We start from the raw sequence: 13,024 nt of genomic DNA, 5'->3' as shown, positions 1-13,024 counted from the left end.
GACTTTATTACACTGACAGTGGTGGTGAAGTTTTTTCAAATCACCATATAATGAGCAAAAATATTTTTCTAACGTTGTCATATTACAAAACTGTAAATTCTCTTTATGATGATATCTCATTTTAATGTATACATGGCTCACCTGCTTCACACTCCTGCTCTATCCTGTATTCTGTCCATCTCTGAGTCAATCTCGATAGTTGTTGCTCCTTGTGTTCACATCTCTATGACTCAAGTTATGGTGTGACTGCAGTTTCTCACTGTCCTAGTTTCAGTCTGTCTCATTATGATGTAATTTCAAACTGGAACAGCAGTGTGACCTCCAGCAACTAGTTTAGGAGAAGAGCGAGAGGAAAGAGGGTGAGATTGATGTAAAAGAAGCAGAAATAGCATGTTTGACCTTGGAGACATCTCAGAAAGAGTTGGGAGGATATAAATATCTTTTAGTAGGTCACGATGACCGGACAATAGCCCTAGGATAATGGTGACTTAAGAACAAAACTAGATGCAAAGGTAAAGCCTACAAACCTTTCCACATAACAGGATGAAACCTATTGGATTATGCATGAAAGAAATGTCAGTTAACATCATATTATCAGTCAGTTCATAATTTTGTCTGATATTAGTTTATGTACCATATTATTATTTAACTATCCAGCCTATATTGTTTTACATTGAGTCTATTGTTGCCTGAGACATATTTGGTGAGCGGTCCACACAGAGACTATCCTTTCTCAGAACTACAGTCATATGATTCAGCTTTAGTGTGGGGCATATCAGCACACACACATTGTCCTGGGAAAAATACCCATGATACTCAGTTATGAACACTCTCACTAACTTCACCAAATATAAGGCTGGAGCTGCACCAGTTACACTTGTGGTGACCCCCATCCCAGTCCGGTCTATAGTGAGCAGACAGAGGAGGGTTTAGCCTAAACTGCTGTTATCTGCAGAAAGCACTGTGCTGGACTCACAGAGGCAGCCGATGGCATCTCCACATCCTGCGCTCAGCTCTTCCTTTTGTCACAGAGGATTGTGGGTGAGCTCTGCTCTGGGCGGCTGGGGCCCTGGGCGTAAACAGGTTGGGTGTGTCTCATTTTATGTACGGGCTCATCAAGGTATAACTTTACTAAATACAGTACAATAGATACCTATCTGGAGTTTTACTATGGATAAAGGATATGGTAATGCACAACAAATCATTGCACACTCTTCTGATTCCAGTGTAGTATAGTGTATAGACTAAGGAACCTAAGAGGAGGAGCACATGCCACATTTTTTAGGCTTGGTACTGGCACAAATTGCCCCTCTTGCGGGCAGTGGCATTATTCACATCATAGAAAACTAAAATGCATTTACAGACTATTCATCCACGTTAACACTTTCTGGCCTGAATCCAGGTACAGATTTTTGCTCAAATATGCATACATGGTAAAATGACTTCTTAACTTCCACTTGTTCCTGAAAATGCTTCACTACAATACTTTCACAGCCACAGTGCAAAATAGTGGAACTAGACTAACAACATGGCAGGGCTTTTCATTACCACTAACTGCTCATAATGAGTAGCATGCTCTTCTCAGTACTGCTCAGCCCTCCCTAAAACACCATCATCTCCACAAGACTCTCACCACTAGCACTTTGTTGTTGCAGCTACGCCCATGCACAAATGTACCAACCCTGTAGACCCACAGGGGGTGAACACACAAGCCCCTGCTGTAATTGGAGCGTTGCAGTTTTGGGGGCCACCAGCACAACAGACATTAAACAGATTCAATGAGAGGGCCTTTTTTTTTTACTTAGAAGAATTAAACCACAATATCCATGCTCATATTGGTAACAGAGATGAGATGATCTTGATATATAAATAGCTTAACCCATATGTCGCAGACTAAGGAATTATTTAGTCCATTCAAACATAGGCTATGGTTGCTTCCAAAAGCCATTACACAGGTATGAATCACTATTTCATAGCCTTATGGGTTTTATAGAACATTGCAGGTTAGGGAAAATGGTCTGTCAAATGCATTGCTATCCCAAGGAGATGGAGAGTGATGGGATCTGAATAATATGCTGCTTATACAGCCTATCTAACTGTGCTGGCTATAAATAGTCCATTTAGTTAACCTACTCCAGTCAAGAGATGCTGTTCCTTTGTAGAACCTACATAAATGTACAAAAAATGCTATGATGACATGATAACAGGGCTTTGCTGTAAGATACCTTTCACCAATTAGGCTACAATATGTAAATTAATGGGCAAAATGACTGGAAAATGATGTTACACTCACGCTTATACATTAAAATACAGTGCTAATGTGGCTGCTGGTGTTGCCTCTGCTTTAGCACCAGGGACAGCACCACGCACGCACAGTAACCACTCTTGAACATAATGATGCTGGAAGTGAAAGACTGAAAAATGTGCGCGGTGTTCCCCATGTGACTGCGAAGGGTCAGCTCCAGCTACCCACCCACCCACTCGTCCACCCACCAGCCCACAGCTCCCTCCTGCCACCTTCCACCCTCCCACACCCGTAACTAGCTGCTCCACACACGGCCACTGCTTTCTTTCTTGTCCCCATTGAACGGCGTTGGTTGGAGACTGGGGGCTTCGGTGAGTGAGCGGGAGCAGCGGAGGAGGAGTGACCGACGGGGACGCACGGCACGGCGGCCTCACTCAACGGATGCTTCGGGGGGGGGAAGAAGAAAAAGACGACGCTGCGGATACCCCGATTCATACATACCTGCTGAAGAAGACAGCCTATTTTCTCTTTACAGCGATCCCATCTTCTCAGCTCACTGTTTTAGTCCAGAATTCACTACATTTTTGGTTTCGTAACGTTGTATTTCATGGATGCGGACTGGACGGACGTTATCAAACCATCTGGGATTTTTAACCGTTTGAAATTAGCTTATTTTGTAGCTAGCGTGTGAGGATTTTTTTCATATGTGGCGACATTTTGGGGTATAAAATTACTCCTGCATCACTTGAACGAGACCAAATAAGCGGTAAGTATTTTATATGCGTGTTTTAATTCACCATTACGCTACCTATAAATAGCAAATGAAAAGATGCCCTGCCATTAGCTTCATCGCTACTAGCTTATCACAGCCCCGCGTTGATATTTCATGTTTTTAAACGGAATGATCAATGGCGTGCAAAAATGCGTGCATATTTAATAGCTGCTGGTGGTATCTGACTGCAATGTATGGCGTTACTTGGTGATTCATACGTCCATGGCTGTCTCATCTTCTGCCTTTGTTTGTGCCCATGTCAAACGCTTGCATTTTTGGTCATCGTTTCTTCTGTAGAGTCGTCGCCTACATCCACCAGACCAGAGCCACCTTTGACTCTCTTACGCTGGTGTATCACAAAGATGTTAGGTGTATGTTACAGGACTGCATCATCTCTAGTTTTTTCTATCGACAGTGAGTTGCTTCTGTTATGATATGGCTCAGATTCATTGCGCCGTAGAAATTTGGCCTTTGTGAATGAAGCAAGAGACACCAGGTGGATTTCAAACCAGGATTCAATCAGAACAGGTGGTTTGTAAACAACACTCCTCCTATTAGCCAGTATGTTTAATTCAGTAGGGTAATGGCTTGTGACCACGTGTGGAGTAGATGAGCCACAATGACCTGTTCACCCTAAGCCAGTGTGTTGGTTCTAAATGACTGTATTCAGTTCAGTGCAGCTCTGGGAAATACTGGGGTTTGTCTCTGGGCATGTTGGCACTGACACTTGACTAGTAGTTATAGTAATGGAGGGTTATGCTCCAGAAATACTCATTTGGGATTTTGAAGATGCATCCTAAGTGTGGTGGATAGCAACACAAACTGTAACAGAGACTGGCATTTATATAGACTTAAGAAACTGCAAGAAGTGTCACTACCAGAGAACACGTTTCATTGTGTGGATGTTGAATTAAAGGTTTTTCCAATTAATGTAAGAGCTACCATTGGTAAAGCATTACCAAGGCTATTGATTGGTGATGGCCCTGCCAGACAAAGACACTGTGCTCTGGTGTTGAACCTACGTCCTACTGTTACATCCTTATTAGAACCCATGCCAGAAATTCTGTCAGCTGCTCTGCACAATTTTGGTTTGTCCCATTTCTTGAATGTGATAGTTCACATTATACAGTCATTGAGACAAATGTCTTATGCTTTACATCCAACATGGAAATAGATCCAATAATTGTCATCAGGACTATACAGACTCCAAGATATTTCGTGTAATTTGAACCTACTTTGTCTACATCCAGAAGTCCTTAAGTGACATTGCTTTAGTTTAATTAGGATTTTTTGTATTATTATAATTGAGTTATTTTAGTTTGTGATCTAATTACTAATAGATTAATAATGATAATAATAATAATAATAATAATAATGAGCCAATAAAAGATCAACACATTCTATAAATTAAACATGAATGGTCCCATGATGTATTTGAATGATGATTGTTTGGTAGTTCCCAGAGTTATTTCTCCTGATTTTATTTTTTTATATTATATATAGATTCCAGGTTTAAGGTGCTTGTACCACCAGAGGGTGCTATAACGCAGGCAGCGCAGAAAAAAATGGTTCAGTAGCTTGGTTGAATCCTATGACTTAAAGAGTTAAGAGCAGTTAATATTGTCACATAAACTATGAATTGTCAGCTTGGTTCCTGACATGGCTGAGTGAGCTGATGGCAGTGAGTATATTATGTACAAACAGGAGCCCTGCTGCTTTGGTGACACTGAAGTCTGTCAGTGCGGATGAGCGTCTGTCTCTGGTTAAAGCCCAACAAAGGAGATGGACTGTGAATGTGCCCCCCAGAGTGCTGATTCTTCAAATCCCTCTCCAACAGATTCTTTCAATTGTTACCAGTCACACTCTTTGTGCTGCGATGACCCATAGCACTAACTTAGTGAAGGGAACTGGCTGTATGACACTGTCTGACCAGTATTTAATTACACTTAGTGACAAGTGTAAACTGAGGCAGCTTTAAAAGGGACTCAGACTCTGTACAAATACAAAGTGTGCTGTGCTTTGTCAGAACCTGTGGTAGAAGACTCATAACTCATGTGCAGTGGCTTTCTTTACCAAAGAAGCATCAAAGACATCCATTTTAAGCAGTTTTCTTCTAATAATATTCAACAAACTTTTCTTCAGATACATCTGCAACTCTTGTCTTGCACAATGAGCTCCATCTATCATGTGTCAGGCAAAGACAAACACTGACAGATCATCAATCTGAATAATTCATTTTTCATTTTTGCATACAAGGATCTGCACATACTCTGACCATTTACCCCAATGCATTTGGGGTTTCTGGAGATTTGAGGAAAATGTTGTGATCCCAGACTTCTAGACAGCCATGACTATTATTGGTCATATTGACAAACTATATTTTGAGCACATTTCTTTCAAAGTCTTTGTTTTTCAAAGCGTCCAATCAGACACGTGTGTTGGTGTGGCCATCCTCCCTGACTGATGTGATGCTACAGTCTGACAAAGGGCGGCTGCGCCCCATTCACACAGGATCAGTGCTGCTTGGGGCCTCTGATCATGTGCCATCTCTGCAAACAGGAAGCAGCACTGTGGCCTCGCGTGTTGCTGACTCCTCCATTGTGTGAGGCCATTTTAGCTCCACATACTTTTATTTTGTGCTCGGACTCCCTTTAGTATGAGCTGTAAAAAGCATGGCCACACCCACATCATTAGTTTGAATTGGGTTATGAGTTTAGTCTGGTTTACTTGAGGCCCAATTATAGAGTCCAGTGGTGCTCTGGTCATGTACAGGTCGTTATCAGTGTCATGTGATGTGTTGGAGAGATGCAGCTCCGTGCTCTTTGTCTGTGGAGCAAACAGCAGCCTGTGGCCCTTGTGCAGTGGCCTAATCCCCTGTGGACAATGATGCTGGTCTGTTTGTGAGCATCCTTCTGATTAAACAGCAGCAGCAGCTGGCTGGTGGGTGCTGGGTATGGGAGGGAGAGGCTGGTGTCCCTGTGCTGTGTCTGACCTTAGCCCTGCGGCTGTGGCCCACTTTCACCCTGTTCATTTTTACACACAGTGCTTTCATGTCAATGCTCAAACCTAAGAGTCCACTTCTCTTTGTGCGTGTGTGTCTGCATCTTGTGGCATTCTCTGTGAATAGGGAAATGGGGTCAGTGATGTTTTTCTGCTTCACCGCTTTTAGTGTTTTTTAGTGGGAATAACATGTCTGGACTCATTTTTACCAGGTTTTCAAAGTCTGTATATTTGAGACAAATGTTTTCAACTTGTCAAACCATATCTATCATTTCATTTAACTTTGCTTTGTATCAGTAGATCTGTAGTGGTGATCACCTAAATAGACAGCCATGATTAATGTAGTGCCTTTTGTGTCAGTAGAATTTGGGAGAGTACGGACCATAATAAGCTCATTCTAAAACACTACATTAGACGAGCCGAGTGTTAATTGGACTCTCTGTTCATCTTGTCAGGCTTTGCATGGTTGTATCTTTCCTCAAGTTCTTTTGGTTTGTCACTGACTCTGGGTCGAGGCAACCCTCTCTGTCTATGCTGATGACAAAAACATGTTAAACTCAGTAGAGCACCTGTAAATTTATTTAAGTTATAATAATTTTATCTTAAAATTGTGTGCACACTGCTATAATTATTTTCTCCACTCTCAGATGAACAGTCTGGACTGTGTGAGGCAGCAGCTGCAGAGTACAGTGTGACAGTAGGTCAAGACCTGCCTGGTCTGATCCATGCACCACTGATGAGCACAGACATTGAGCCGTCGTCCTCACACTGAGCAGAGTGTTTGCCTGATCCCGCCCCCTACCCCCTGCCTCAGCCTCACAACGGGGAAGACCTGATACCTCCGAGCCTGACCCCCAGCATTAGCTGCCTTTGTGACTCTGGCTACTTGCCCCATTTTTATTATACTATTTAGGGGCACAAATGTCTGAACCTCAAACCCTGATCCTGCTTTACTGCCATTAAGATTCACAAGATAAAAGGCTATATATATGTCTGACTGACTATAATGATGTGTGATGTGTTTTGGGGCAACACTGGAGGTAATATTTCTCTCGGTTTAGTCACACTTATCTATAAACTGTGATTATATAGATTATATTTACAGTTGGTAGACCACACATTGAAATTGGGGTGCCCATTTGTTGCCTTTCTGTAAAATTTTTGCATCTAGTTTCTATTCCCAGATACATCTTAATCTATATACATTATATCTCCCTATCTCTATTGCCCTCTCTCTTGCTCTCGCTCTCTCTCGCTTTCTCTGGCTCTCTCTCTCTCTCTCTCTCTCTCTCTCTCTCTCTCTCTCTCTCTCTTTTTCTCATAATTGATACATTTCTGGTAGGGTCAGGTCTGATGTCTTGGCCCAATGCTGCTGATTACAAATTACAGAGCATTTATGGGGTAATTAACTGAACGTTTCCTCTTTCGGAGATGCTTGGCAGTTTTTACTCCCTCCGAGGCAGTAAATAACATTGTGTATCTGCTTTCGCTTCCTGTTTCCGGAGCGATCACAATTTCAGACAGTATGGCGAGACATAACAACAGATAAACTCCCAGGTATTAACAAACTGAGGACTCAATCAGAGAATTAATCTAAGCATTAATCTGGTCAAGGCCCCTAAGGACAGGTCCCCATTGGTTTAATGGGGTGCTCTAGTGGGGTTATAATCTTAATCTAGACCCCCTGGTGGAGCGCAGGCAAAATCCGAGACACAGACATAGTTATCAGAGTACATCATTTGAGTTTAGTATCACAGCCAATGTTTAAAACTGTCCCACTTTGATGCACCTGCACTCCTCCATTTTAATAAAATAGTCGTCTCAGAATGAACAGAGGGAAATTAAGATGTCAGGCTGTGGTTTGCTTGGTTTGCTTGGGTTCCTGTCTCGTTATCCATTTATGCATCTTATTCTGTTGAGGTCAGAACAACTGTACTTTTTCTTGCTGCTTTTTGCGTGGTACATAATGGCATCAGTTAACACACTAAAATTGAAATTGAAAAAAGTTTACTAATACTGATAACATTTTTTAAATTTTTACCTAAAACTAGTGGTTGTGCTTGGAGAACATTACAGAAACTTACTGGGCAGTGGTCAAAAATGAATTATGTCAACTTTCCTTAAAGATATTGTGCTCAATTAAATGTATAAACACTATAATTATTATGTGTTATTCTATATTGATTTTATACAGAAAAAGGTACCAAAAAAGTACTGGTTCTGAAAACTGGTTTTGACTCAAGAACTGGTCCTGAAAAACAGAGAGCTAGTGTGACTTGAGTTTTTGCTTAACCAAATATTGACCTTATCTTCAGAGTTTTATCATATTACATTGAAGAGTATTTCCTTTTTAGAGCAGCAGATGAACCTGAACACTGATATATTTCCCATTTGTTTAAATGTATTTCCTTTTCTGTTTTAGGTTGAATGCGTTTCCCTGAGGCACCATGAGCACCATCTCCCCCACAGACTTCGACAGCCTGGAGATCCAGCAGCAGTACAACGACATCAACAACCGCTGGGACCTGGCCGCAGAGACCGACTGGGACAATGAGAACAGCTCGGCGCGCCTCTTTGAACGCTCACGCATCAAAGCACTGGCCGGTATGCTACACACACACCTAGGTTAAAATAGGATCACTGCCATAGCAATTAACCATTTAAAACAAAATATTATATCTTTAGAATGGGAAATTTCTTCAATAATATGATAACCTACATAAAACAGGAAGCTAAAACCCATGAATAAGAAAACTAATTACTGGATCATGATAAAACTATAATAATACAATGTTAAACTCCAAGGTGTTAACGTAGCATTATTGTTGCAGAAAGCACATCAAAATGCCAACCATTGTAAAAAATACATGCACTACCACATTAATGCTGCATGTGTCTCATCAAATGCATGGTAGGGAACTCATTGGTGAATGCAGCAAAACTCTAATTAGGTCCAGTGATTTTAGGTGAAACTTAATTTTGGTCTGTCCCAAAAGAGCCGGACAGAAATACTTGAAAATGAGGACAAGAGCAAAAGCTGCACAGCAGTTGTCAGGGCTGTGGCTGCTCACACATCCCAGTGGCAGAGTGGCTGATGAGTTTAACTGTGGACTTTTCAATAATGCTGTGCAATTGATAAAATTTGCAATTGTTATTTCAGTTATTATTCTATTCAATATCAAAAGTCTTCTCATAAAAAAATACAATTAATGAATTTCTCACGCCCGTACCCTGCAAAATCTGGAGCAAAGCGACTTGTGTAATCTTTGATAACAAAAGTGTCACAAAACATTACTGAATAAATTAGATTGGATCTATTTTTATCTAAAGGCAATTTTTGACAGTAAAGGAAGAAGAATTGTGATTTTAGTTTTTATGAATATGATTTTCTCAGTGAAATAATTTTTTACTGGCATTTTCTACATTTGATATGGCCAGGTTGTGTCATATTTTGTTTGAATTAAATGTGCTGAAGACTGTCAAAAGAATAGCAGTCTCATAGTTACCCCTACAGAGGGCAGCATTACACAGCCATGTACCTCATTTACTCCCATTCATAGTTACACACAGAAACACCTACTGTACTGTGAGCACCGCTAGAGTCAAATCGCTAAAAGATTAAGCTAATTTTACTTTCAAATACAATAATCATTTCCTTAAGTAAACATTGAATTCTAAGTTGATGCTAATGGTGCACTGCATGTTTTTCATCTGTGTAAATTCAGTATGGCAGTTGTGCAGTAGTCTAGTTCCATGTTTTATGTATGTTAATGCTATGGACCGTGATCAGAGGTGCTGGGGCTGCTGTGAATACCTGTGATATCATCTGCGTGGGACAAGTGTAGACCTGAGAGCACATTCTTGGACGTGCCTCAGCGGTTCGTTGCCCCGGGGAACACCTCCTGCCTCTTCCACTTCTCCCCAAATGTCAGGACCCTGTGCATGTTGCAAGCTACTGCTGCTTACACATGACACTTTCTCAACTATGCCCTCAGATTGTTTCACTTCTGAAACATGACAGACCTATACTTCTATCCCCAAACAGTAGAGTTGCACAGTATATCGCAGTTGAATTGAACTTGCGATTTGAGTTGGTGCAGTTATCAGATCTGCAGTTATTAAGATAATAGAATATCCTCTGCAAGGAGCAAAACACCCTGCCTTTTAATAGAAAAGAGTTGTTGTGCCTGTAGTTTAGACCTCTACAGACTTGTAAAATTCATGGGTTTCTTGGATTCATTTATCAGTTCATATTTCTTCTCTCAAATGTTAATGCTCCTGGATAATTTACAATCTGAACTCTGAACAGAATCTTACTTTTAAAACATATATTGAAAATCCAATCCTCAATACAGAAATATCTAATGATAATCATTTTCATTGAATGGATAGCTTGTATTTATTTTATTATGATTCACTTGTTCCCTCGGGCTTTAGTTTGCTGGCAGTGTTTAAATATGAATAATATTTGTGCCCTCTGCTTGTGATCAAAACTCCTCCTCACACCTCCCACCCATCTGCTCACAGCCTTTATTCTCTTCATCAATTATGCATTCATTTTACACATCATTGCAGCTTCTTGAATGTCTCAACTTGGAAGTCAAGCTCCGTTCAAAACTTCACACCAACAAAGTAACAGGATGTAAAACATAAAAACATATGTATCTTTTAGTGTATGTAGTTTTTAGTTTTTCTGAGGTTTTGCTGTTTTAATGCAGTGAGTTGGCTCTCATTAGGCCAGTCCACTTCTGTAAAACACCTTGTTACCAACAGCCCAGGGCCTTGTCCATCTAATGAGGTCCATCCATATGCTCCCGGGCCATCATGAGCCCACACATCAAAAACACTACTGGGGTCTTTACTGCAGACCCCTGGACAGCTATCCCCTTCCCCAACACACAGGACCTTTTTGACCTTAGGGGTATAGACCAACATTTTGATTGTGAACATATATTTCCTAAAAGATTTAAATGAAGTAGGGTGTCCCTAATCATTTAGTTTTCACAGATTTCACTATTACATAGGTGATTTAGGTGACAGGCTTGGCCCACTTGCTATTAGTACCACACAAACACAAGTTGTGGTAGAAAAGCACTCATACTGAGGCTGCTCTATGACTTCCTTCCTGTGTGAGCGCTGTATCAAACGCTGAGACTGTTGACAGTAAAAACTGTTGTAAGCGGCTGGGTAAGATGACAGGCTGAACATATAGGTCCTGGCAGGCCACTCCCGGTGCTCCCAGGAATTAAGAAGAGTGGAGTAATCCTCCTGAAGCTATAGCCAGAGAAGAGCTCTAATGGTTTAGTCCACCTCCACACCTCCTCCCCCACTGTCTCTTCAGTCGCCCTGTGTGCGCTCCTCCCTCTACAACACACCTTATGCAAATGGCACCATTTTCAGTGGGCCCAGCAGGCTTTGTTTACACAGCCATCCGACCACAGCCAGTTAGCTGCTCTGCTCCTGCATTTGGAGGGAAGGACTCGACTGCTCCTTTACGAGGACCACGAGGGACTGTGACCACAAGTTTTGACTCTAGTCGGAGGCCACAAGTGTGGTGAACTTCTACACGAGTGGAGGTTAAAGGAACATTTTGTCCTTCACTTTAGTTTGTAAAGAAGTTTTTGAATCGAATCCTCCACGCCTGTGCTTGAAGCTGAGTTTTCATTGGACAAACTGGGACGTATAGTTAAGAAACAGGAGAGGCGGCAACATTTTCAAGACCATACTGTCTCTTAAAGAGGCACAACAGAAAGAAGAAAATAAGCTCGTCCATAGTAATTTTTTCTCCGGGACTATTTGGTCTGGAAAGGCTGACTCTGCTGGGCTATGCTGGAGTTATCCCCATTCATTTGACATCTGATTGAAGTATTGTGGAGAGTGAAATCAACATGGAGTGGGAGCAGAGGGACAGAGAGCCCTGTCTGTCCCCAGCAGCATTTGTTAACCAGGTGCAATACTCCAACATCCTGGAAGGCCGCTTTAAACAGCTGCAAGGTAAGATCTGTACTGGCCTGCTTCTTTGGCTCACAGAAGAAAGTGTCTGAGTCTGTCCCAGGATTGATGCTTGTTTCCGTCCAGTTTTTATGTGACTCAAAGACTTTGTGGTTTAAGTTGCCTTTCATTGTGGCTCACACAAATATCGTTAATATTAACAAATGATAAGATAACCTATTTACTGAGACTGACTGCTTTGATCTGCTTTGACAGCAGTACTTTTTAGTTTGTATAATTAAGAGTGAGCTCTGTGAGACTCCTCTCATACTGTATAAGTACTGTATGCAATGTATACTGTGTAAAATGCTGCTGCATTCACTCAGCGGACTTCAGACCAGCTCTAAAGTAGGGGGCGATATGGCATCTGATGGCCAAGCCACCTGCCCTTTCTTATCTTATTACAACGCATGGCTCTGTGTCTGCACACCACCACAGCTCCACAGGTAGAGACACAAAAATCAGTTATGATTCTCATGATGACAGTCCTAGCTTATATAATGGCAGCATGAAACGATATAGTGTGCAAAACGCCTACCCATTATTTAACATGTGCCAGTGATTTCATTTCATGAGTTTACAAACTGTAGAAATCAAAGTAGAATCAAATGAATGACTTGTGTCTCAGGCTAAGAATAGAGTGGGGCCTGTTGTTGTTTAATGTCCTGCACTAAGCCTTTAAACTCTAAGCCGTTGGCATATTGAGGTGTTTGAAATGCACTCTGCCAGCTCATGCACATTGTGCCCACGAGGAGCCCTGACATCCGGTTGCTCCTTGACACTCGTCTGGAGCTTCTCTTGAGTGACAAGTTATGCTTTCAACATATTTTACATTCTTTTACTCAAAATAAAATATTACATAATTAAAGTAGAGTTGTAGTTACAAGTGAGGCAGGTATGGTATAAGAATTTTATATATTCTACTTATACAGCATGAAATCCTTTTTAATTAAAATGTAAGATTGACTTCAGTATTATAACAGCAATGGATGTCACATGTGTGGAAAAATAATAGT

At 41.3% G+C, this 13,024-nt stretch overlaps 1 protein-coding gene across 2 annotated transcripts in view; it reads left to right on the top strand.

Annotated features, from left to right (window-relative positions):
- The first annotated feature begins 2,623 nt into the window (after positions 1-2,623).
- The window catches only part of LOC117381296 (spectrin beta chain, non-erythrocytic 1), a 32,141-nt gene continuing 21,740 nt past the window's right edge, over positions 2,624-13,024 (top strand). Inside the window, exons 1-3 of one of the 2 annotated variants that reach the window (XM_033978234.2) lie at positions 2,624-3,011; positions 8,440-8,623; positions 11,906-12,011. In XM_033978234.2, the coding sequence (XP_033834125.1) occupies positions 8,465-8,623; positions 11,906-12,011 (265 nt within the window). In that variant the 5' untranslated portion in view covers positions 2,624-3,011; positions 8,440-8,464. Of the gene's footprint in view, positions 3,012-8,439; positions 8,624-11,237; positions 12,012-13,024 lie in introns of those variants that run through there. The other variant, XM_033978233.2, reaches the window with a different exon arrangement.

Source organism: Periophthalmus magnuspinnatus, chromosome 14 (genome assembly GCF_009829125.3).
Source record: "Periophthalmus magnuspinnatus isolate fPerMag1 chromosome 14, fPerMag1.2.pri, whole genome shotgun sequence".
NCBI lineage: Eukaryota > Metazoa > Chordata > Actinopteri > Gobiiformes > Gobiidae > Periophthalmus > Periophthalmus magnuspinnatus.
The sequence above is the reverse complement of the archived record's forward strand: the minus strand, read 5'-3'. Positions and strand labels throughout refer to the sequence as shown.